This window comes from Pagrus pagrus, assembly GCF_965226575.1.
Source record: "Pagrus pagrus genome assembly, chromosome: 10".
Classification (NCBI taxonomy): Eukaryota; Metazoa; Chordata; class Actinopteri; order Spariformes; family Sparidae; genus Pagrus; species Pagrus pagrus.
The window spans coordinates 32284908-32308538 of record NC_140194.1 but is presented as its reverse complement, the minus strand read 5'-3'; the positions used below and the strand labels follow the sequence as shown (position 1 = coordinate 32308538).

At 39.6% G+C, this 23631-nt stretch overlaps 1 protein-coding gene across 1 annotated transcript; it reads left to right on the top strand.

The window, feature by feature from the left end:
* Positions 1-1643: 1643 nt before the first annotated feature.
* Positions 1644-21780, top strand: cfdp1 (craniofacial development protein 1). The gene is made up of 7 exons (XM_084364019.1): positions 1644-1965; positions 5256-5379; positions 6546-6783; positions 7935-8044; positions 9343-9474; positions 13465-13623; positions 17687-21780. Exons 1-7 carry the CDS (start codon positions 1896-1898, stop codon positions 17775-17777), a joined length of 924 nt encoding a protein of 307 aa, XP_084220145.1. The 5' UTR covers positions 1644-1895; the 3' UTR covers positions 17778-21780.
* The last annotated feature ends 1851 nt before the right edge of the window (positions 21781-23631 follow it).

Genomic DNA, 23631 nt, shown 5'->3' with positions numbered 1-23631 from the left:
TCTTGAAGACGTTTCACCTCTCATCCAAGAGGCTTCTTCAGTTCTAACTAACTGGAGGGAAGTTGGCTGGCTTTAAACTTTGTGTGGGAGTGTCCTTACAGAGTCATTTAGGTCACGTGTGAGCTCTGAGTATTAGAGTCATTAGGGCCACTTGTGGGTTGTTGGTCAAACCGGCCTTCATTGGGGTTGCTAGGGCTAGGTGAGCCCAGGTACAAATGGTTGTCAAGCTGTATGGGGAGAGAACTCAATGTGTGTAGGTGCAGCTTTTGATAAACACTCAATAAATTACATTTTTTAAAAAGATTTTCTTGTTTAAGCCACTCAGATGTGAAAATATGTTGTTTGCCCTAGTTTATCTTTAAAGTAAATTTAATATTTTCAGGTTTTGAACTGTTTAGGACAAACACTTGATGACGTCCCCCTTGGGCTCTATAGGTCATTGCGATGGTAATTTTCAACTCTACTCTATATAGGTTAAACAAGCAATTGAGAAAATAATCCTCAGATCACAATATTTTGAAAATAATTGTTAGTTGCAGCCCTTGGGAAATATGTGTGTAAAATCATATCCATTAACAGCAGATGTGTCAGTTTTGAGTGGGTTTATGTCTCACTCCAGTATGTAGATGCTCCACCAAGGTCTCACGGTCAGAGCAAAGTTGACCAAACAGCAGCCTCTGCTGGTCATAAACCATTTCCAAACTATGAACCAAACATCTGTTGCGAGTGAAATACTGTACATCCTCAGTCAGTTGGTTCTTTTAAAGCAGTAGATTGTAATCATGATTTCACTCTCTCTGCCTGCACTCCATAAGTAATTTAAATAACTTTGTCCCATCAACAGGTGATGACAAATTGCACAAGACAAACAACCTATAAAGATACACCATTTCGGCCCTTCTGCCTTTTCTTTACAGAAGTACACAACATAGCTCCATACAGCTTGTCCATTGTAATTCAAGTCTCTGGAACTCAATGCTGAAATTGATTTGAAAAAACATTATTTACACCCTTTTTAAAGATGAAAACTTAACTGTAGCTGCTAAGCTAAAAGGTGTTAGTGCACCCCCTGTCTAATGTGGGTGCAAGGGCTTGAATGTGTGTCCAGGGTGTAAGGACCTCTTTTCAAAATATTTTGATTTCTTTTTTCTTACAAAAAAACTATGCTTTTACCAGCAATATTGATTAAAATTTTAAAATCCGGAGACACCTAATGTTGGCAGTTAGGTGTCTCCGAAGACAGTTCCTCCAGGATGCTGTTAAGTATTTCGCCTTGCCGTTTTGACTATGTTTGTATTGTTTTATGGAATGCAAATTACAGGCCTTCTCTACAAGAATTGTACAATTTGTTCTAAATAAACTTTTGGGAAAAAGCGGTCTTTTCCCAAATCCTGTTTAATTCTCCTGTCTCATGTCTTTGACCTCATGACGTTTTCCATCTAGGTTCAGGAAAAGTACTTAGAAAAGGACATAGGAGGTCATCTTGTACATTCATGTGGTAAATACGCTACACTCCAGTCCTGTAGGTGGCGGTAACATTGTTTGGTCGTCGCCGACTCGCCTCAAAACAAAAAATAAGCGCATGCGAGTAGTTTGAGCCTTTGAGTTTGCCGTCGTCGTCACAAATACGTCACATGTTTTGTCAGTTTGCAGGAACGCTGCAATCGAAGCCTGTTTCATACACCTCGCACACTGAAATTACTATCTATCACAGAATTTGGAAAGCAACATTGTAGCAGTTTGTTTCTTTGTTAGTAGAGAGGCATTTGTAACCTGCCAGGGTTACGTTTGCAAAGTTGTGAAGCAGTAAACAGGCTAACATAGTCGGAAGCGTATTGGCGCCTTGTAGCCCTCTTTCATCCACTTCACTATCATCCTGAAGCATTTCCACTAAAATGATGAACTATTCTGACTACGACTCTGATGGATATTCGTCCAATGAAGATGCAGACTACGTCCCATCAGGTGGGGAGTGTAAACACTTTACTGTGGTAAATGTAGCGATTAAGTAGCTAGTTAGTTCGGAAATATCACATGAAAGGTGGGAGTAATCTATTAATTAAGTAAGTATCGTAGTGTTAGTTAATGAATTTGTCACATAAGATGACTACCATTAGCTGAGTCACAAATGCGACGCATTAAACATCGTAAACTAGCTATACTGTAAAATATTCATAATTTCAGCAATGATAAGATTTTAATGCAACGTCCGCCCTTGCGTCGGGGCTGTGTTCTAAACTCCGTTTAGAAAACAATAATTGTGGTGATTTGCTTTTCAGCAAACGTACATATGATCATGACTTAACGCCTGCTACAACACAATGAAACATGCTGCTAATTTCAGCTCGAATAAGATTAATCAAGAAGCAGTAATTGTAATACATTTTCCCACCCCAACGCTGCTGTGCTGTGCAGTTACTTATGTAACTTACTTGTTATGTGGCCGTTGATTTTGTTTGACTTACTTACACATCGTTAATTATTAGTTACAAACTGTCCCTCCCATTATCAGGTGAACATCTCCTTGATCAGTTCACTCATATAGACATAAAGACACAAGGCTATGTATGTTTAATCATAATGCAGTCTGGTACTCAATGCTAAAATATATAATTGACACTATTACCATGTCAAAACACAAACAAACAAACAAACAAATCTGAAGATCATAAATGTTGACTTTATGCTAGAACGGTTGTGTTGGATTGCATGAGACTGTGCAGGTGAACCAACTAGTCAACTCAGGTTCTTTATTTTACAATGTGTCCTCAGGCTCCCTCTGACAATGACATACAATATGTACAAAAAGACCATCATGCTAGTAAATGGGAAATGAGACATTTAACACTGCAGAAATATAAAATAGGCCTATTAAAATAAAGGAATACAATATTATGTATATGAAATGGAATATCAAATATGATATTTTAGACTGTACTGTAGTGTTGACATTACTAAACTGTAATGTAGAAGGTTGTGCAGTAATGTGGTAAATGTATGTTTATATTGCATTAATAAAGGTAAAGTGTTTGTGGCGTGAGTAAAAGAATACATTGAGTGGCTGTTTAATTTACTTCATCTCCAATCCATCATAATTACAGATTTGGGGATGGGACAATACAAGATTTAATAACGGATTGCCATTAAAAAAAACAAAAACCTCAGGATAAGTTGAGCATGGTGAATTTCCATTATCTGAATAACCGTAAATCATGAATAATCATGAACGCCCTCACATGAGTGACTTGAGAAAGCTGTCTAGCTCGATGATGTACATTCCTGTATTGATTTCCCAATTTATTTCGAATTGCCACAATTTCGGGAGCCCCCATCTTTCCAGTCATTCCAAAGTCCTAAACCTGTCACTATGGAAAAAGTTAAACTGCGTGTGTGGGTTTACTATGGATTCCAAACTAAAGAACAAGGAGATGAGATAAGATGAGGTGCCCACCTGCAAAACCTGCTGGAGGAACGTGTCTGTCCCACAAACCAACAGCTCCAATTTGAACTCCCACATCAGCGACCACTGTCCAGCTCGCTCCACGGAACAGTTTGGTTGTTTTTCATGAAAAAGGATGTTCACCAAAAAAAAAGTGTTTCCTATCTGTGATTGAATAACAATATTTGTTTCTGAACAAAATGTAAGTAAGTGTAAAGTATGTTTAGGGCCATTTTAGGAGTTTTAGCCTGGACAATTGTGACATGGAATCTTCATATCGTCCCATACCTAGGCAGATTGCAAAATTTAGGTAAGGTCCATATCCCTGATACACCAAACTGACACCTGTGTATCTAGTGTCTAGCAATATTAAATCATTACTGTAATAATAACACATATATTTTACACTATTGATATACACTGCCCGGCCAAAAAAAGTCACACACTCATTGTTTTGATAAGCGTATTCAGTGCCACAACATGTATTTCTTTCGAGAGTTACATTAATTTTTCGCCAAGATCTTGTATTGATGATGAGAGAGTCAGGCTGCTGCGTCAAGTCCTCTCCAGCACATCCCAGAAATTCTCAATGGGGTTAAGGTCTGGACTCTGTGGTGGCCAAGTGTGAAAATGATGTTTGAGCCGGATGAATCGTGGCATTGTCATCTTGGAATATGCCCGTGTCATCAGGGAAGAAAAAATCCACTGATGGAAAAACCTGGTCATTCAGTATATTCAGGTAGTCAGCTGAAGTCATCTGGACCTGACCAACTGAAGCAACCCCAGATAATAACACTGCCCCCACAGGCTTGTACACTGGGTACTAGGCATGATGGGTGCAGCACTTCATCCGCCTCTCTTCTTACCCTGATGTGCCCATCACTCTGGAACAGGGTAAATCTGGACTAATCAGACCACACAACCTTTTTCCATCACTCCAGAGTCCAATCTTTATACTTCCTAACAAGTTGAAGCCTTTCCTTTCCCCCCGACAAGCCTCACTGATAAGTGTTTTTTCTTATGGGTACACAGCTGTTTAGTCCCAATCCAAGTTCTCTTTGCATTGTGCGTGTGGAAATGCTGTTACTTTCACTATTAAACATAGCTGTGAGTTGTACTGTTCATTTTTTTACAATTTGATTTCACCAAATGTTCAAGTGATCTCCGATCATGATCATTCAAGATTTATTTCTGACCACATTTCTTCCTCAAAGATGATGGTTCACCACTGTCCTTCCAGGTTTTAATAATGTGTTGGACAGTTCTTAACCCAATTTTAGTAGTTTCAGCAGTCTCCTTAGATCTCTTTGCATGATGCAGGCCAATAATTCGACCCTTCTGAAACAGAGAAACGTCTTTTCCACGACCACAGGATATGTGTTCCCACATGGTTGTTTTAGAAATGAGAAGCTACTCACTGCATCAGTCAGGGTTAAATAAGTTGTTGCCAACTGAAACATATTAATCACTGCAATAATTATCCAATGGAAGGCTCTGACCTGTTTGCTTAGTTAAGTCCAGGTGGTGACTTTTTCCGGTGTGGATAGTATATAGCGATATGATAAATGTCCACGAAATCTTAAATAATCAAATTGATGCTGAAAGTGAATAAACTGTGTTCAACACCTCATTACATGAGATCAAAGTTTGTGTGAAACAGAAACTTGGATAACTGTTTTTCTCAACTTTTAATGACAGGTTACTGAAGCATTGATTTGGGCAACAGGAATTTGTAGATTGATAAAATGACGCCAATATTAATCTGTTTCCTGTTCCTATCTTCCATTTCCTGTGCTTCCTGTTCTTTTCTCCGAAGATGATAACCTCAGTGAGGATGACATCAATGAGTGTGAAAAAGAAGACCCTCTTCACAGGGATGATGATGTGCCACATCCTGACTTTGTCAGCAAGAAGAAGAAAAAAACTGACATTTGTGTGAGGTGAGAGGGCTTGAAAGAATCGTCCCATGGTGGTCGTGGAGATCAGTTTTCCAGGACAGAGAAAATGAAGCAAAGTGTGGTTCTTAATGTTCTGCCTTCATGAGTCTGAGGAGTTTAGCATTTTAATGTTTGTAAACACTATTAAGTCATTTTGTTTATGCAGTTTTTTTTCTTTTTGGCACTGTGGAAATTCTTCTAACACAGAATTTTGACCAGTTACTCAAACTTGGAGTTTGGATGTCACATGGATTTGCAGATGATTTCTGAAGATTTCTAAATGTTGAGTCGAGTCGAGTTGCAGTAGTCTAGCCGAGAAAAGATCAGTGCATGAATAACTTTTTCCAGGTTGGAGTGTGACAGTAATGCTTTGATTTTGTGTTTACAACTCTGTCATAGTTGGGCCATGACAATTTTGTGAACTACAAATAAGGTCACAGGCAGGGCAAGGTTGTGAAATCCTGATGCAGAACCATAATTTGCTGTCATAATATCACATTCAAATGATTTCAGGTAAAGTGCATAAGGACTTGATAAGACAATTTGATCAATGACCATTATTGGTAACCATAACATTGAACAAATTAGACATTTTTACAATATGATTGTGATTGCATTGCTGATTCCACCACTGAAATGCCACCTGTGGGGCTTTTCCACCAGCACTATTGGTGGTTACAATAGGTAACAATGTTGGTGAAGGTTCTCAGTCATCCAGGTCATGGTAATTCTAAGTGCTATATCGTAGGCAACTGAAACAAGTCCAGTTGCCTATGGTATAGCACTTAGAATAGGTTACAACAGAAAAACTCAACTCATGTCTGTGCAAGAAACCTGAGAGAAAGGCGTTTTTAAAGTCTCTGTGTGTTTAGCTCTCAGGAATTTTGTAGCTTCTAAATATCCGTAGTTTGAAGTGTAGTTTCTGTCCTGCATCCCTGTTTGTACTTTTAGACATCTGTTGTATTTTACTGTTTCATCTTGTTTGCTTTCAGCTATTTCAGGAGTCTTGTTACATTTTTATCTTATTATCAACATTCACATTTAGTGCACTTTGTTTTATTATTAATCAAACAAACCAAGTGGAAATCTAAGGCTTCTCTTAATTACAGATAATGATGCTAATGATTATGATAAAGGTTTTTCACTGGTGTCCTTGAAAATATCTACAGAAAGAGGAAGAAAGGAGTACTGAAAGAAGAAAGGGAAGAGAAGGGTGGAGACGTAGTAGAGGAGGCACAGCTGCTGCAGGAAGAGGTGGAAAAACCCACTGAGGTAGGGTTGGATGATGATGCGAGACAGAAGAAAAAATCAGATGACCTCTGGGCGAGTTTCCTGTCCGATGTCGGATCCCGACCCAAAGAATGCACACCGTCCTCACAGTCCAAAGTCCAAAGTACCACACAGGAGGTAAGTATGTTCTTTAGCCAAATATATGACTAAGACAGTACTATGCTTCAAATGTTTACACTTCGAAGGTACCAAATTCTAAACCAAACTTTATTGCTTTCAGGCCATAGTCCTGAGGCCTGTACTACAAAGCAATATTTGGGGTTTTCACGGCTATAATGTGCTTTTTTATTTTATTTTATTTTTATATCATTCACAGCAGAGAGTGACTGAAGAACTAAATCCTTGTACTTGTTGTATTTAGAAGATATGAAGGTACCGCTTTGAATAATGTTTTTTATTTATTTTTTATTTTCTCCCAAGTCTGTTTGACACCACAGAGGTTGCAGCTGAAAGAATAAGGCTGAAACTGCCTATCATGCAATAAGAATACCTCTTAGCGGTCGCTCTACCTAAGAGAGCGATCGGGAGGGTTGGTGGTTCGATTCCGTCTTCTGCAGTTTACATCTTGAAATGTGTTGTAAAGTGCTTTGAGTGGTCCCTAAGACTAGAAAATTGCTATGTAAATACAGTCTGTTTATCTAAACAACACACAAGTTTAATGCAATACACAAATGTATTTTGTCAGATCTACTTGTGACCTAATGCTGGGGCAGTGATATTATAAGTCTGTTAACTTGCACATTCAGTCAGTGATTTTCTTTTGCAAGCTGTGCCTCCTGCAGCTGTGTTGCTTTTAGCCTGGATGAGGTGTTTAATTCTTTGTGTCGCTGCTGCCAGGTAACCTGTCCATGTTTGCAATTGGTCAGATGCTGCAAACATTGCCCCTTTTATGTTAACACACTCATGGCTAGATGTGGAAAACCTGAATTGACTTATTGAGTTGATAACCACCGTCGTGTGAATGCTTAGCATGATTGTGATTGTTAGGGATGCCAGATAATGGAAACATATCCTACAACATATCCTGTTGGATATTGTAGACCTCTGTAAAGTCACAGGAGGATACCGTATGTAGAGAGTAAAACCCAAACATACAAAATGGTTCACATACAAAGTTAATGTGGCCCCTGACTTGGTTTGGATACAGCATACAGATCAAATGGATTAACTATATAGCCTGGATCAACAGAACATGAATTATCAAACCTACATTATTTTCAGTCATTTCTGTCTCTCCCTTAAACTGATTTTTTTGTTTTTTTCCTCAGGGTGATTCCTCAGTATTGAAGGTTGCTCCTTTGAGTACAGAAACAGAAGCTTCAGAGCCTGCTAAAGTTACCATCACTAAAGTGTTTGACTTCGCTGGAGAAGAGGTTAGGTATGCCTCAGAATCATCCTCAAATTAAGAAGAAAATTTGTACAACGATTTGTTTTTTAAGCGAGTGTATAAATGATGTTGATTTTAATGTTCTCAAATAAGTTGTGAAACCAGATTGACCAATAGGTGGTGCTACACACACTCAAATGCAGTCTAAAATGCAGTGTGATAACAGTACTCTCACAATGTGAGTAGTTTAACGAGGCCCTGGGACAGACTCAGTTTGCCGTCATATCTAGATTAATTATCACAGCTCATGACATTTCCTCAATCAGACCTACACAAACAGCCAAGTGGTTTCTTTTAAAATGGTATAATCATTACTGTGTGAGATGAATAGGCTGTATATCACGCAGACAGCCACACCCCAGCAGCCAGAAAAAATGCTAGTTATGTGGACCTAGTAATGTTCAATCCTAAATGTTTACATCTGAGTGGGCAGTAGTCAGAATCCAAATGTGATCCTGGGTTAATCTGATTGATTATGCCTGAAGGTGTGTGCTCTCTAATTACAGAAGCCAGATTAGTACGTGGATGATAGTTGTAACCTATCCCTAGAGCCACAAATAAATGCAGCCACTATAATGTGTACTTTGTGTAAGCTTTTATTATCTAATATTTCAAATGGTATCCAGACGTCCCTCACCTGCGCCTGCAGTTGCCCTGGTCTCTTTATTTGTTTATTCTCCATGGAACAGAGGTATCTTTCAATTGCGTGAGATGAGACTTGTCCTTTCAAAATACTCCTCCTCATCATCTACAGAGCTGTGTGCTTTGTGTAATTATGGCTGCATATAATTAGCATACATAACAGGGGAAGCCTTTCAGTGTGCCTTGATTGATGCCAGTGGTTGTGTAGTCTGTGCAGCACTGATGTTCCCAGGGGATGCAGCGGTTGTTCCTCATATAGCCTCCCTGTCTAAACCCACACTGAGACACCGACAGATGTGTGTGTCTTACTGTATGTGTGAGAGGCTAAACTACATCCAGTTTTATTATGGGATGGTTACTCAACATTTGAAGATTCTAAAGTGTTCCTCGGTACTGGTCCATCTATCCCTTAATCACAACCGACAGGAGGAGGAGCGCTTGTTAGGTGTTAGCAGCCAGTGTGCACAGTCCTGTGGTGTGTAACGGCGTGAGAAGCTGTGCTCCAGCACTCAGTTCAGTTTGTCATTCTCTAAGCAATAGTATACTAAGTAGCAGTAAGCTGTGGCAATCTAGCAGTGCTTCTTGTGTGTTTTGTGTCTGATCGATCGATAAACAAATAAATTAATGTCTTTCTGTCTCTATGTCAGGGTGAATAAAGTGGTATCAGCAGACTCCAGGGAAGCTAAGATTTATCTTAAGAGCCAGAACACCAAACAGGAGGATGATGAAGATGAAGAGAAGAGCTTGTCAACCAGCCAACCACCTCTTCCTGGTCCCAGGTACACACACACCTTTACACATAACATTTAACCCCTACACCAACGTTTACAAATTGGGATTAGAAGGCTTTCCCATTTCGGTTATGTGGATACATTTAGAGAGCTGATTGATCAGCAACTGTTAAGACAATAGATAGGACATTAGGCCTATTATGTTGGACAATTTATTTGAAGCCTGGAAGTATTCCATACTGGATGTAACAATAATCAAGCTTTTAATGTAATGTTAACTGTCATAATATGTTGTTTTACCTTGAAATATGTCCCTTGGAATTTTGACTGTTCATTGTCTTTTCAGTTGCTGATTAATCAGTAAGCTACTAGAAAGTAGGTTTTTTCTGCTAAGAGATAAGAGAATCATTTAAAACAAAAACATTATTGTTTGTGAATGCTGCAGGCAAGCGATCTCTGTGTGGGGGGAATGAGTTAGACATCAATGCAATTAAATTTCCCTTTTTTCTCACTCCTCACTACCTCTTTAAATACCTTTTGTTGGTATTGGTATATGGGGATGAGTGCACATCTCCCTTCCAAGACCTGACGGGAAACAGGAACTCATCCTCCAACAGACGGGAAGTACAGTGTGTCCACAAGCTATTTCCTATTTATCTCAGTCCACTGTGTGTGTATGCTGGTGTCTGTCTATGTCAATGTCTGTACGAGAAGAAGGGACACTCAGCACAACAGGAAAGAGCCATCAGCACCACTCCCTAATGAAATTAACCTTGCACACACACACACACACACACACACACACACACACACACACACACACACAGCTGGAGATGGGTCTAATATAACTTAACCAGAAATGTCTACAGAGGGCTTATTTAAAAGGGGGTAAACTTTGGAATGTTTAAAATTAGACGAGAAAGTATCAGTAGAAAGAGAGCACTTAAAGCTGTTGTAAGTGTAAGTGTATCGTTTCCTGTCTGTTTTGCAGTTATCAATCCCCTCCTCTCCATGTCACCACACTTGAACTCCTTTCTATTTTATTGAGACAGCTCTCTTTGCCTGTTTCTTCTCTCCAAGTGTTTTTCATCATTTGGCCTGTTTGGAGCACTTGAATTGGTAGCTTTCCCTGTTCTGCCATTGCCCGTGTATCCTGTGTGTATCCTGCGTGTATCCCAAGCAGTCAAGACCGCCTCTTTATGGGAATTTCTGTCCAGATTTGATCAAGTGGGCAGCGTTACCAGAGCATTTCTTTCCTCTTGTCTTGCATAAGGAGGGGGAGGAAAGACCAAACTGACCAACTGACCAAACACTCTATAATAGCATAATAATTCTGTTGGAATACAGAACTGTTTAACACTTACTTAATATTAGAATAACACTTACAGCAGCTTTAATAATGGCAAAAATATGTGGACCAGCTGTCTGAAATTCAGCTTTTAAAAATCAGGTGGGCCTGTAGTCTGAAAGGCAGCTGGATCATTTAGAAATGATTTTCCTAATAAAACTAAAATAAATACAGTGCGGCCCATTAGTCCACTATTATGAAAGTATAAAAATTAAATTCCTCACATGTCATTGGGGTGGGTGCAACTGGTTGGCTAGGTGGGTGACCAATCAAAGAGTGCATGGTTTTAAACAAGGATGCTTGGATTGTGAGCAATAAGGTAAAAAAACAACAACGACAAAAAAAGCGTGTTTCTAGCGTCTCTGGTCGCGATAATGTTGTTCACTAGAATTAAAAACTGGGTTTGAGGAAACACAGTAAAAGCTTGACAGAAGCAAGGAACAGAAAGTGAATTTTAAGGAAATCAGTGGGAGGTTTGGTGTCAGGAGAGAGAGGTGGAATGTGTAAAAGCACTGCTTTGTGATCGGAGACAGCTAAATCAATCAGGTTCACATCATCTACACAGACACCATGGAACAGCATTTGGTCAAGTGTATGCCTGTTGTTATTGCTGGTCCGCTTCACAAATTGGGTCAAATTGAAAGAATCTAAAAGTCTAATGAAATTGTAATTAGGAGATAAGGATGACAGGCAACAAATACAACAAATACAAATACAGAAGTATTGCATTATCCAGTTACAGAGAGAGAGAGAGAGAGAGAGAGAGAGGCTATTGGTGATATTTATCACTGTCATTGACCCTGGGAAAATGACTCACCTCTGGTGGGAGGTTTCTCACATTCTTAAAACTATGGAATGTCATTTTATCAAGCCTTTGTACAAAGTGTCTGCATCGTATATCGGCAACACTAGAAAGAAAATTAGGGGTAACGCAAAGTAGGATCTACCAATCATTTGTTGTTTTCATAAACAGCAGTTTAATAAAATATTTGTGACACAATGTTAGTTTTACTGAAGGAAACGGTAACTTGCATATTTAAGGATCTCAAATGAGAGCAAAACAAAAGCTACAGTTGCTACTTGATGGTTACAAGAAATTCTAAAGCATGAATTTATTAATGTTACATATGAAAGGATTCAGCTGTGACTGGAGTGGGAGCTCGCATTGAAGTTATCCATCTATTCATGGACAGGAAGGAAATCTTACCCTGCAAAATGACACTGGCTAGGACACTCAAACACTGACAGGCACGCACGCACGCATGCACCCACCCACACACACACACACACACACACACACACACACACACACACACTTGAAGCAGGGGCACTCCAGCAGCTGACGTTTTAGGACAGATCCTGCAAGCACATAGAACAGATCCTGTGCAGAACAGGATTAAGTGTATATGAAAAGATGGGGGACCAAGATGTTTAGTGATGGAAAGAGTTTTGACTGTATACTTAAATCCAGTGGACTCATTGGAATTCAGGAAGCTCAAGCATTTTGTGGTCCTTAGGTTGAGCATCACTGCATGAGCAAACCAAACATAACACACTGCAATCTAAGTACATTAATATGAGGTTCTCATGACTGTATGTAATTTTGTAAAACCAAAATGACTGGTGTTTAAATGGTTTACAGTAATTAACAACGTCTGTGTCCAGTCGTGCAGCAGTAAATGAAAAGCTAAGTCTGCTGTTGTCTCCTGTAGCATCATCCTGTGACATCATGATGCTCTTACAAAACAATTAATAGCTTTCTCGTTAAACAGAGTATCTTCATACTGTAAAAATCACTTCACTGTAGCCATTGCAGCTGTGTTGTGCATCTACTGGATCACTTTCAAAACTGGTGGCAAGTATAAATAATTTACACACCAAAACATTTAAATACAGGGCCCAGGTTTTAAAATACCAGAATTCCCCTTTAATGGTCAGCAGTTAGTGCCCAAACTTGCCACCACTTAGCAACAAGGCTTTTTCTTGCATGAGGTTTTGTTGACTGTCGTGATGTGAAGATCATATAAGGACGAAGATGAAAATCAAGAAGACTCCACCAAGGAGTAGAATGATTAAGTACCATGCATGTGTGGTGTCCTTTCATTTGTTTGCAATTTGTGGTGTCTGATGCAGCCAGGTCTGGATTTATCTGTACAAAATGTGCTCTACATACATAACTGAAAATAGCCTGCAAGCGTAACACATCTGCTACTACTGATAAGACACTGTTTGAGTTACACCAACATAACAAATACTGGCTTGGAGTCTTACACTGTGACTTCAGACATTCTTATAAAGAATTTTGTGTAGTCCAGGGGAGTGGCTTTGAGTTGAACTCATGCGTTTTGATGAGCTTTGGAACTTCAAAGTGTCTTCCTGTCCTATAGTCTTACAAGGCTCCATGACAAAGTTTGGTCTAGAAAACACTGACACTGAAATACATGTCTATTTTAAACAATGTGTAACTCCATGCTTTTCAAACCATCATACACTGTGATGAATCAATTTGTTACATCTGCCATTAGTGATGTGTAGCTGTAAAGACTGTGTACTTCTGTATTTGAAAATATTGGCAATATCCTTCATTATAAACTTTTCTGCTGTGTGTAGCGGAAAGGAGCTTTGGCTAACATTTTGGATCACCTTAAGTGTGAGTCCTAACCTAAGGTTCTCCCCTCTTGTTTTTGCAGTGCCAAACGCCCTACAAGCATGATCGGCATCCTGAGTCGTATTGGGGGAAAGAAACAGAAGATGAGCACACTAGAAAAGTCTAAGATGGACTGGGATGCTTTTAAATCAGAGGAGGGCATCACTGAGGAGCTGGCCATCCACAACAGAGGCAGAGAGGGGTAGGAGACTATTTGACTACTATATTTGACTATTGCATCAATTCTATTCAGATTTAGGCCAGACGTCACTATAGATGTGTAAAACGTTCTCCATGAAGCAAAGAAAGAATGGCAATGTATGTCTGATCACACCCACGACTGACATGGCAAAATGAATGGCTGCATTCAGTGAGTATTTAGAGCATTGTTTATATTACAAAATACAATAAAATGATAATAAAGATGGTGATAGAAGCTTTAATGACAGACAATTATATGATCAAACAGGAGAAGATAATAAAAACACACAATCATATAGACGTCAGCATGACAAATCCATTCTAAAATATCCTTGTGCAGGTACAGAATGGAACAAAATTATAACACTATTCTGTTAAAATATGTTTGAATTAAAAAGATTCATGTAGACAACAGCTTAACTATATAAATAGATTCATTATAAATAAATAAGTGCATTCTAAAATGTACTTGGCACAGGTAGACAATGCAAAGAATACAACCATGAAATGTAAAACAGTCGCACTAAAAATCAGTCCAATCTCTAATCAAATTTTTGCCCAATGAAACTTTAGGGAATGTTCCCAAAAAGTTCCGTAAAGGGTTTTAAGCAATAACCTTTAGTCAACCCTCAGGGAATGTTCTGAAGGTTACACAAAAATAACCTCCAGAGAACAGTCAGGGAACGTTCCCTGGTGGTTCTCTAAAGTTTTTTGTAAAACTAACCCTTCAAGAATGTTCCTAGACCTTTCTTAGAACGTTCTTTAAAGGTTGCACAGAATAACCTTTAGGGAACGTTCCCTGAGGGGATCCTGATTGCTGGGGAGATTATCCTCTCCAGTTCCATGATCCTCTGACCCAGACGGGCACATCGCTTGCAGCCAGATCGAGAGGTGAGTGGTGCCATGATGTTGTTGTAGCCAGAGCGCCTGGACTGCCCAGCTTGCAGAATATTGTACAGTGAAATATCTGCATCCGATTCTCAAACAAACAGGGTTGTGATAAAAATAGTAAAAGATAAAAACTGGTCAGAAAAATGCTGATCAAAGGGATCAGAGCAATTATTTGTCAGTGTAGGAACTTGCAAGCAGCATTGTCACCACTATGAAAAGTTATTAAAAAAACTTAAATCCACGTCCGATGACTGAAATACTATGCAGTAAAAGATAAAATTGAAAAATGAGTCATAAAGTGCAGCCTAAAACTGGATTAAAAAACAGATTATGAGAAAGCCTCCGACAGGAAAGGGATTCTCAACCTTTTTTGGGCCAGAGCTCCCCTATCCAGGTCCCTGACCGCCCCTCATCAAATAAAATGTAGGCTAATTTTCTTCCCTGAATGTTAATGATGATCTGTTTATAAGTGTTGGTTGCGTTCTCTGTGCTTGACTGCTTGGCTCTGGTAATGTCTGGTTTTGGTGATTTATAAGCTGTAGTTTTGCAAGTAAAAAAAAACAACCTGTGTCCTCTCTCCTGGTCTTCAGCTGCTCATGTCGGGATCACTCATCCTCCGCTCTTCACTCTCAGAGTGTCTCTGGGTTCGTTAGGTAGAGCGTACAAGCGGGCTGACGCCTGGCTGCCCTGCCACTGCTCCACCTACCGGCTTGTCAACTCTACCTAATGAGCCCAGAGACACTGCCGCTTGACAGCCAAAGTGGTGGTGTGTGGGAAACTACAGTCTCACAGCTACATAAGCTGGCTGTTTGCTTAAAAATAACTGCGAGAAAAACACGAGCACAACCTAATAACACCAGACAGCCACTGAACATACAGTAAGGAAATAGCACACTAGATAGCTAATTATTGTCTCTTTTGTAGTCTGATTAAACAGTAAATTCATTGCAGAGCTCCCCTTCCTCTCTCTGGTTGTACATTGAACTAGCAGATCACCCAGGGGTGTGTGGATACAGGAAGACAGCCAAGAACATGCATTCGTCCGTGAGCGCTGGGCCCACTGATTTCTCTCCCTCCTGTCCATTAAGCTACAAGGGCCATGAAAATCTCTGTCACCGTAACTGACTCATTATTATTTCCTAACTGTATGTTCAGTAGCTGTCTGTCGTTAATTGTGCTTGTGTTTTTTCTCACTGTTGTTTGAATCAAATAGCCGGTGGTGGAGCTGATGCAGTGGACTTTTAGTCGTAGTTGCCTCAGTAAACACACTGTCGCAGCTGCAGTATCTCTGAGCTTGTTAGGTAGAGTGGACAGACCAGGGGTTGCAGGACTGTCTATCTAATGCTAAAGATGAAAATCAAAGACGGGCTACCTTGCCTGCGGGAAGTGGGAATGGGGTCAGTAGGTGATTTTTAGCATGATGACCCGCGTTTAAGAAACCTGTGTAGACCTGCTAATTTTGGTGGAAAAGTGTCATTATAAACCATTGCAACCCTAGCTCACAAGTGTAATCACTGTGTGTGATTTTGAATGCTAGACGCTAAGTTGCTTTCATGGGAAGTTTGACTGCGGAATATTCCAATTGTTTTTTTATTTATACCCATGGCAATAACACGGAGTGTATCATGCTTTTAAGAGGAAGAAAGTCTTTGTTTCCTCCACCGTGAATACCAAAGAAGAGTTGACACGGTAAAGGCCATTCTGGTGAAATTTTATAGACCTCTGATATCCTGTCCTGTGAAGGCAGCATGAAGCTGCACTGCTGAAAGCTGACAGAAACACTGAAAGAAAGAGTCATTTTGCTACGAAACGATACATTTTTATGCAAAATGTCATTAGTAAACAGGTTTGCCTTATAAATGTTGCAGACCACATTCTTGTAAATGCAGGTTTAAAAACATAAATGAAAAACAGTAAGAAGAAGTTGTTCATTGTCTGTCTTATACAAAAAACACACCAGGTTTCATCTTACTTACAACTTGCAGTGAATCCTTGTATTTCACCTATAAATTAACTTTTGCATATGGCCTATGAATTTACTCAGCAAATTGTTCACAAATCTATCCTACAGTACATCTTCTTGTAAAGTCAATAATCATAAAATACGGACATGGCTCAACCACAGTGAGCAGATCCAATGGAAAAACAGAGTTTTTGATTATGAAATAGCAGCTGGAAAGTAGTGAGTGTAAATGGAGGAAAACAGAAATTCCTTTATTTGTCACACAAACGGGGAAATTTGTGAAAACATTACCAGAAAAACATTACTCCGTATGGCCATGAATCATGCTTTAATCAGGATGGATGGAAGAAGGGAGCCAATGGATGACTGGCTACCCCAGGTAAATAACATGACTCTGTAATGTATGCATTTAGTTAGTTCCTTCCTTGCCATTCTGTACTACGCAAAGACACACACACAGGCTCTGACACCATACGTAACATGTACTAACCTCCAACCAAGCAGAAAGATGGGGGCTTATTTAAAAAAAAAAACACTCATTACACACACACACACACACACACGCACACACGCACAAACAATGCAGAACATGTTGTGTAACTGCTTCCTATGCTGAAGTGCAAGAAGTGTAGAGAGATGTGGTTAAATGATGAGTAGTGAGTGTGTGTGCTTGTGTTTGTGTGTATGGGTTTTGTGTGTCCACAAAGTTATCCAAAATAAACAAAAGAAGGGCAGCCTCCCAGACCAGGGCTGGCGGAGCTGGGGGCTAACCCTCTACCCAAACACAAAGAAACAACCAAACCTAACTGAAACAAAGCCATGAAAAAAGGACTACCGCAGCCATCAGATAAACATAAAACAAAACATAATACCTCAGCCAGCCTCCAGGCTGACTGATTGCATCTCTGGTCAGGTGGAATGGAGAGAGAGCCACAGCCTAGTGCCCTACCCTCTCTTATTGGCGGAAAGGCAGGAGGCCAAGCAGCAACAGTTGCGCATCCTGGCCAGCAGAGGGGGACCATGTAACAATTTCTGATAAACAAATTGCTTTGTCCTTAATTTCATTTTCAATGTATGTTTGTACTTGTTATGATTAAAGTAAATCTAATGGTCTCTCTCGCTCTCTCTGTCTCTCTCTCTTTCTCTTTCTGTTTGTGTGTGTGTGTGTGTGCGTGCATGCGTGCGTGCGTATGTGTGTGTGTGTGTTTAGGTATGTGGAGCGGAAGAACTTCTTGGAGCGGGTTGACCATCGGCAGTTTGAGTTAGAAAAAGAAGTGCGTCTGAGCAACATGAAACAATGACACAGACTGATGGCATGCGTGCACGCACGCGCGCACACACACACACACACACACACACACACACACACACACACACACACACACACACACACAGACAGAAACTGATCTTTAAACTTGCTATATCTTGCTTTCTCTCTCTAATGAGTTATTCCCCCAGTAAAGTGAGCTCAGACTGGTGCTGTAACTCGAGCCTATTTCAGGTTTTTGGAATAAATAAATGAATAAAGTACTTATAAGTTGGACAGACCTGCTGTCCAACACAGTCCTTCCTAAGTTTTTTTTTATTTTTTTGTTCAGTTCTTTGATTGCCTTTGAATAAAAACTGTTCAGTAATCTAGAAGTGCAGGTCTTGATGGAGCTTTGTGAGGCTGCATTTTACAGCTAATCTGGTTTTTCAAGATCATCAATATTACCTTGTTTGCCTTAGCACATCCCTCAATATCAGGTGATATAAGTGAGTAATAAGACTTAATGTTACACCTAATTACAAATCTATCTGCTACTTTAGCACCACGGACAGCGTCTTTGATTTATCTATACAGAGCACAGTAATGTCAGTGCCATGGTCGGGCTCTGAGATATTCAAAAACTTCAGTCAGATGGATCAAGGATCAATGAGTCGGGCAGACAAGACTGACATATTCAACTAAACAACCCCTCTGCTCCTGCACCCTCTCTGATACTAGAGGATGGAGGGGGGGGTGGCAGGTTAACAAGGTGGAGGGATTACATCCCCCTTATATCGCCTACTTCTCATAGTAATCATGCTAATATGGTAAGAGAGATAGCATGTCTTGTGCAGGTGCTATCATCAACAGTAGTGGTAGGTAACTCAGTAAATTTACTCAAGTACTGTATTTAAGTATAAATTCAAGGTACTTATACTTTACCTGAGCATTTGCTTTTATGCAATTTTTATACTTCTACTCAGGGCTTAATTTGTCCAGGATCCGGGACCTCCATGTTGGGACCCACAGCTATTGGGATGGTGAAATGAGTATATGGATGGAGAACATTCCGTAATTCAAGTACATTTTCTGACTGCTTAAGATGAATAAACTCTTTAAAAATCCTCTGGATTAGCTGTAAAATGCATCGTCACAAAGCTGAAAACGGGCTGTTCTTCTGACACGATGAAAAGATGACTTTTTTACAGATAAGTGGTGGTCACGGGACAGCCCCACTACAGACGTATGGTACTATGTTACTGTAACACTGACAGTATTCGTACTTTTGAAGGATATGAATACTTCCTCCACCACTGTTTGTCAGAGCATTGTTCATGATGTAGAAACACTGTTCTACCAGGGCTTTGCTGCTAGGTGAACTGTTTGTATTATAGTGATAATTTAACACTAGTGTTGATGCAGGTGTATGAATCACAGACCTGATAGAGACTAGCTCCAAGTGAGATCCTGGAAGATGTGAGTACCAACAAATTTAAAGTAGGTCACTCTCTCCACTCTGTCTCCTCCAATGTATAGGGGATCAGGTCTGTCTGTTTCCTGAAGCTGATGATCAGCTCCTATGCTTTGGAGGTGTTGAGAATCAGGTTGTTGATGGAGCACTACTGTGACAGTTTGCTGACCTCATCCTTGTATGCAGATTAAAATTTGTTCTGAATCATCAGTCCTACCACAGTGGTATCATTTACAAACCTATTATTATGTTTGTGGTGTGGGTTGGTGTACAGTCGTAGATGTAGAGAGATTAGAGAAGAGGGCTCAGCACACAACCTTGCAGCGCACCAGTGCTGAGTGTCAGGGTTGGAGAGTAATGGGTCGCAAGCTGACAGTCTGTGTTTGGTCTGACAGGAAGTCCTTGATCCATCTGCATGTATGCTGACTGACACCCTGGTCGAGCAGTTTGGTCACCATTCTGCTGGGGATGTCCACAAAGTCCACAAATAACATCCTTACATTGACCCTGGATGTTCCAGAGTGGTCAGTGCAGTGTGGAGAGCTGCGTTGATGGTGTCTTCTGTTGATCTATTGCCTCTGCAGGCAAATTTGTGCTGGTCTAGGGTGGGTGGGAGTGAGGATTTAAGGTGTCTCAGGATCAGCCTCTCGCAGCACTTTGCTACAGTAGGGGTGAGGGCCACAGGTCTGAAGTCACTTACGTTGCCGATTGTTTTTATGGGACAGGCACACAATGGTAGTGGACTGAAGGCATTTGGGGACAGTGCAATTTGACAAGACAAGGTTAAAGATGTTGCAGAATACCTCAGCAAGCAGGTCTGCATAGTGTCTGAGTGCTCTCTCTGGTATCCCGTTTGAAGCGGCTGCTTTCCTGGGGTTGACAACACAAAGAACCCTCCCGAAATCATCTGTAGTAACAGCCAGTGACTGGAGACTCTTCAAAAGACAACTACAATGTACAAGACAAGACTGACACAGGTAGCCAAGCTCTTACTAGTGCTAGTATCTTCTCCGATAGCTTTCATTACTTTTCCACTGTACATAATATTAGCCTATTTAGGAAGGTTGCCAAACAGAAGCCTGTACATGCTTCCAGCACGGTCACATGATCCTCTCCATACATGTCATAGCAATCTATCAGGAGTAACCCAAATCATTTCTCCTGACCTGAGATGCACCATGTTGCTGACAAGTCTGTCTATGGAAGTTTTTTGGACTTTTAAGAGTTTTAACCCACAGAGGACAATCTTCAGATGTGTACCGTGAATCACAGATATTTCACTATCCGCAAGAAAATGTTTGTGTGTGTGTTGTGTAAAGTCATATCTACAATAATTCTGATTTGTAAATAATTACTCTGTAAATACGTATTTTAATTTTACATAAAACTGTTATAGGTTTCACAATTTTAAATAGTATCACTGCAAGAATGCATGTAAAGTGATATATGCATATTTGTGAATCCATTTGTACATGCCTCTGGATATCGGTGAATCGCTTCCTGTCAGTTTGTGGGCCATGTGAAATGTGTAACCCTTACTATTTTATCATGTAATTTTGTCCAATTCCTACCACAGAATATCTGAAGAAAAATATCAATACATGTGAGATGTAGTTACTAGCTACACCAGCAGGGGGTGAAACAATTGCAGAAGAAGGCTAAAACATGAAAGACAAAGTGGAGTGACACTTATGGGCTGAAATATGTGCCACTAGAAAGTGAATTTGAATCATCAATTCATTTTCAATTTACTGTGACAGACATCCGGGTAGTTGAGGAAGAGCAATCGATCGACCATCCATGGTCCTGCCAGTCTATGGGTCAAGCACTTCTTCCTGTGTTTCATGGCAGGTGGCAACCAGCCAGCGTTAAGGTGATGAATTTTCAGTGAGGTTCAAATATAGTTTCAGAGGAACTGAATTAAATTTCATAATCTTACATTCAGTTTCAAGATTATTGGAATTCAGTTCCAAACTAATAAATTCAATTTCAAATTATAATATTCAGATTCAGTTTTTCAATGCAATGATTCAAATTAAACAATACAAATTCAAATGATGTGATTCAAATTCAGTTTTTTAATGCAATTATTCAAGTTTAGCAATTCAAATTCAAATATAAATGATTCAAATTCAGTTTCTAGTGGCACATATTTCAGCCCATAGACACTCCCCTCATCTTTCACATTCTGCTTGAAACCAGATTTTTCTTGTTCTTTTTGTCTCCTGTTGTATGGATGGAGATGCTAGGTAACATAAGTCTCTTGTTTTAGCCTTCTTTCAGTTAAGAGTTCTTCGGCTCATGTGAGGTAATATCGCCCCCTGCTGGTGTAGCGAGTAACTGCACGTCGTGTGTGGCTACTTTGTACAGATCTGCTGTCCTAGCACATTGGTAGGAAGCAATTCCCAGTTTATACTATAAAACCCATTTCACACGTACAAATGTATTCACGTATCACTTAACATGTATTTTTGCGGTGAAGCTAGTTACATTTAAAAAAAAATTTTTTTTGTAATTTTTGAATCATGGTTCACTTTTGTAGATTGTCTTCTGTGGGTCAAAGTCCAATAAAAAAACATTCACAGTCTGTCTCCCTAATTTTTGTATTGAGAATAAAACACAATGAGGGGAGAATCAGTGCAACATGAAAACCTGTGAATACCAGGTGTAAATGCAAAGGCCTGTGACCAGATGTATTTATCCAAAAACAGATAACATTCTAACACCAGGTAGGAGTGGGTTACCAAGGATAAGTTCCATGCTCCTTATGCAGAAACACAAGATTCAAAGATAACTGAACCAAATGTAGGGCTGTGTTATAGATATCCCTTGTAAATAACTTTTGAAAAATCATGTCCTCTCTCTCAATTTGGTTTGTGAACTAAATAGTACAGTATTCATTAGCTTTAGCAACTGTCACTATGGCTTCGATCAGAGCTGTTGAACTAGAGTTCTAACAAGAACAGAGGACCACACCACAGTTGCTAACTTTATCTAAAATTGATTGAAACAATCTAAAAGTGGTTTGTTCCTATTGCTAAATTTAACAAGTGAGCTCAACCTCTTGACTTGACCCACCATAAGCTTGCCAACAAAATTTGAGTCCCTGGTTTGATGTTGTGTCCCTCATTGCTCCTAGGTGTATCTAGTGTTGTACATTTGAAACATTGTCAATGAAAGAACACAGTTTCAAAAGTCATCTTGTTTGTAATAATGATCAAGCTAGGAGAGTTTCATGTCCAACAAAGTTTCTGAAATACTTCAACTGATAGTCACCTAACATGGTAGAAAACACCCTGCCCCTACACAGTATCATGAGGTGTTGTAGTAAAAGCCCATAGGTAGTTTTTGAAAATTGAAACACCTAAAAAGGAAAAAAATAGAAGGTCACATTAAAGGTCCAATCCAATCCAATGTTCTTATCTGTCAAATGTTCCATTAGACTATACCAGTGTTGGGTAGTTTTTTTATTGTTTTTTGTGCTCAGCCAGTACTGAGTTTTTTATAGCCATTCTTGATGCTTTGGATTGAAAAGACACAACAACAATGATTCAAACATGAACATTTTCATAATATTTAGACCATCATGAGACACAAAATTACCATGTTGACCACTTAAATTATGATAACTTGTTTTCATGGATTGAGGTGAAAAGCTTTATGTGGACACTGTACTGAGCAAGGCCACAGGACCACAGTAGAAGTTTCATCAATCAAAATGTTTTATCAGAGGAGGACCACTGGAGTAGATCTGATGGCTGATATCGGCTTCAAGTGATTTTTAGTCATGGCTATGAACAGACATCAAGACAAGGACAAGAAGGGCGGGGAGAAGAGGATTTCCGAAGGAAGGGAGATTTGATGTCTTGTAACACACTGTGGGGTTTTGATACAGTTCTCTGTCTGTTCATGTAAATATTAACTATCCAATAAACACAAACTGATCATTTTAAATACGCTAGTTGAGTTGTTTTTTTTGTTTTTTTTTGCTGATGCCAAACTGTTTTCTGAAGTAGGTTGGGTCATGTTTTGGGGTTTTTGTATTAGACACTTACGCTGGTAGTGTAATCACCCGTTTTAGTGCAAGGAACCTAAAAAGGAAGGAATGGTAACACACTCAAGCCAAACATATCTACATCATATGACTATTGATGAAGAAATGCTTATATAATTGTAAGGTCCATGTTTTACATTACAAAATTGCCATTGCTCCATTGCAATGATTGTGACATTAATTGTTGATGTTCCAGGTACAAACCAACATGGTAGAGCCCGACTGATATATTGGTTGGCAGATATTATCAGCCGATATTGGCCTATCACAGATATATCTGTATTGGCATATACGTTGACAGATAAGTGCCAATGTGAAAAGTTTTTTTAAATTTTTTTTTTGAAGATTATAACGCAGGAAAAGATGTTTAGGGTAATTTAT